This window comes from Trachymyrmex cornetzi, unplaced genomic scaffold (assembly GCF_001594075.2).
Source record: "Trachymyrmex cornetzi isolate Tcor2-1 unplaced genomic scaffold, Tcor1.1 scaffold1307, whole genome shotgun sequence".
NCBI classification, from domain to species: domain Eukaryota; kingdom Metazoa; phylum Arthropoda; class Insecta; order Hymenoptera; family Formicidae; genus Trachymyrmex; species Trachymyrmex cornetzi.
Window position 1 is genome coordinate 15,689 of NW_017295881.1, and position 2,986 is coordinate 18,674.

The window sequence follows — 2,986 nt, forward strand, 5'->3', positions numbered from 1 at the left end:
CCTTGACATATGTTATCAAGGTCATGGCCCTGAGTGACCTTCAACAAGTTTTAGCCGTAGCTTGTTATTCATATATTCCATTTTTTTCAGTGTGGTTCTGCTAAATACGTTTTAAGTCCGGAAAAACATTTCTATACTCGATATGCAAAATCAGAATGTATAAAAATTCACACGAGAAATATGTATTTAAGCACTAAAATCTGTTTCGAACAAATATAGAATTCTCTTATTTAAAAACAGTAATTTAGAAAAAATTAAAGAAATAAAAAATTTTGATACTGTATATTAATATTTTACACATAGCATATAATAATTAAGAAATCAGATATATAACTATAGAGAAACTTAAAAAAATGTTTATGATGTACTATACATAGAAATTTGAAAAGAATATGCTTCAACATTAAGATACTTTTCAAGTGGATTATATACAATTTTCTCAGAATTTTTCATATAATTTTTCAGAATTTCTATATAATTTTTTATTACTCTCTCACATTTTTTATATGAATTGGAACGTTTCTCAGAAAATCCACATCTTTTCTCAAAATTTCCCATATATGAAATATTGTAAGATTTCTAAGATTTTTTGTAACTATAATTTGTGATCAAATGTTATAAAATCTAAAAAATTTTAATATATATTTTTTAAATTATGGGATGAGAAATCTCAGAATATTTCAGAATTCATATATATAAACAATTCTGAGAGACGTAAACTTTCTAAATATTTTTGAGTATTTCTGAAAAATGTTCCAATTCGTATAAAAATTATAAGAAAAATTTTCATCAGGGATGTAAAGAATTATATTGAGAACAGCAAACTCCAACAGGACTTCAAGAATAGTGCTTGTTTTTAGATGCAGTTTTGCCAATTCATAATTTGATTTAATGGAAATATATAACAAAAACGTTGCTTAATCTTATGCGTTAGTGCTGAAAATATGAATGCAGCCTATTTGTGTATAAAGTTAACAAAAAACAAATTTTACCAATAAAATATCTCTGTAATTTTACAGTATTATATTAAGGGCCGGTTGTTCCACCTTTTGGTAAATTTTACCTGTAAGGTAAATCTAGTGATCCGTGCATGTGACTGAGTAATCTTGTTACTTACCCAACAGGTAAAATTTACCAAAAGGTGGAACAACCGGCCCTAAATCTGACGGTATAATTTATACACCAGATAAATTTTAGTCTGCTCCAAGGGAGATATGACTAAAAATGTCTATCAAGTATCTACTAATTCTTAAAAATATCTGTTTATAATGGTTATTACCGTAAATTGACCTCTTTCACTACGTCGCTGCACGAGGCAAGTATCCCGGTTTCTTCCGCCGTCCTGTCTATTTCCGATTTCTGTAAAATCGCTGCCACCTGACAAAAACGTCATGTTTCAATGAGATTTGTTTACGATATATCTATTCGAAGGATATCACTGGACGTGGTTAGGAGGTTTGTACACATTTTACAAGTTTTACAAGTGATAATTTCTTGAACAGCAATGTTAACACGCGTATACCTTCTTGAAAGTGGCCACTCTCTCGTCTTTAACTTTAAAAGCCTTCAAAGCAGCGGACCGTCTTCGTGACACGAATTTTTCGTCTTTTGTCTCCGCCATCTTTAATCAAAACGATGCGCACAGTGACGTATATAACATCACCCATGGTGGAATTCTATAGATGCCTTCAGCAGAACGTTCATTTTGCAGCTGTGGAAGTTTTCTTCACGCTGATTGGATAATACTTTTAGGCTGAAATCCCATGAGGTATCCAACCAATCATGTTTAGTTGGATAGTTTGGCGAGCAGACCTAGCCGCTTTGTCGACTTGAACGCGCCCATTGAAACAACCAATTAGCATTATTTGGAATAACGCAGAATAACGCTGATTGGTTGCTTCTATTACGCATTCTCCATTCCGCAAGCGTTTTCCGCACCATGCTCCTACCATAGCTCCTATTCACTTCAACGATCATGTTGGAATAAGTAGGAATTATGGTAGGAGCATGTTGGAGCATGCAGGCCCGTCTACAATACACGAAGTAAGAAGTAAGAGTAAGAAATTGACCAATCGCAGTCGAGTATTCTTCTCACATTCGACTGTGATTGGTCAATTTCTTACTCTTACTTCTTACTCCATGTATTGTAGACGATGCCTGCGACGCGATAAACCTACACTTTCCGTAGCAGTAATGCTGGATTCACCCTCCATCCGATTTGCGTCGTACGAAGCTCTGCAACCAATCAGAAAACAGGATTCCGATGTATTTTGCTTCGTATCATCGGAATCCTGTTTTCTGATTGGTTGCGGAGCGTCGTACGAAACAAATCGGATGCAGGGTGAATCCAGCATAACAGTAAGGTTTTCGACCAATCACGTTGTTTAGGCCTTTAAGGTGGTTGGTGCTAAACTTATAATTACCCTAGGGATAAAGGAATATTTTGATAAAGCATCTCTAGCGGTATTTTGAAATTCAGTGTTAGCAACACTGTTTCTGATCCTCCCATGCATTATCATGTGCATTGTGTATCATGGATATTCATAGCTCATGACCAGTCGTGACTAACGATTTACTTTGGTGTGTATTTGATCGTTTAACCTAAGTTAGATTCCGTTAATAATATCTATACGAAACGTGACAAATGTTCTAACGTGTATTGGAAATATTATTTATTCTACTGATATATTTGGAAGGAGAAATCGTGTAAGAAATAATGCATTTGATTTTGACTGCGTTCTGAAAACGTGTAATGTACTGTTTTATTATGTTATTCACAGAACGTTAAGAATAAGACGATATATCATGCGCTTTACGGAACGCAGCTTGTAGCATATCATTCACTATTCACCAATTATATGCAAATGTCTTTTTTAGTTATTTTGTGTTTTTGGTAATTATTCAGAATACCTCCCTCACCTCCGATTTCGATAAAATTAGGCTCATTCGACGCGTTTTTGCATGAAACGAAAGAATCTGGCAGAAA

General features: G+C 34.1%; 2 protein-coding genes across 5 annotated transcripts in view; one reads left to right on the top strand and one right to left on the bottom strand.

The window, feature by feature from the left end:
• Positions 1–1,654, bottom strand: part of Sirt7 (sirtuin 7) — a 5,512-nt gene extending 3,858 nt beyond the window's left edge. For both annotated transcript variants that reach the window (XM_018522352.1, XM_018522351.1), the window contains exons 1-2: positions 1,523–1,654; positions 1,280–1,377 (exon numbers count right to left, since the gene is read on the bottom strand). In XM_018522352.1, the coding sequence (XP_018377854.1) occupies positions 1,280–1,377; positions 1,523–1,621 (197 nt within the window). In that variant the 5' untranslated portion in view covers positions 1,622–1,654. The remainder of the gene's footprint in view (positions 1–1,279; positions 1,378–1,522) is intronic.
• An 894-nt stretch (positions 1,655–2,548) lies between these two features.
• Positions 2,549–2,986, top strand: part of Rpn5 (regulatory particle non-ATPase 5) — a 9,560-nt gene continuing 9,122 nt past the window's right edge. Inside the window, exon 1 of one of the 3 annotated variants that reach the window (XM_018522405.1) lies at positions 2,549–2,749. The gene's annotated coding sequence lies outside the window, so the exon portion shown is untranslated. The remainder of the gene's footprint in view (positions 2,750–2,986) is intronic. The other 2 variants (XM_018522404.1, XM_018522406.1) reach the window with 2 other exon arrangements.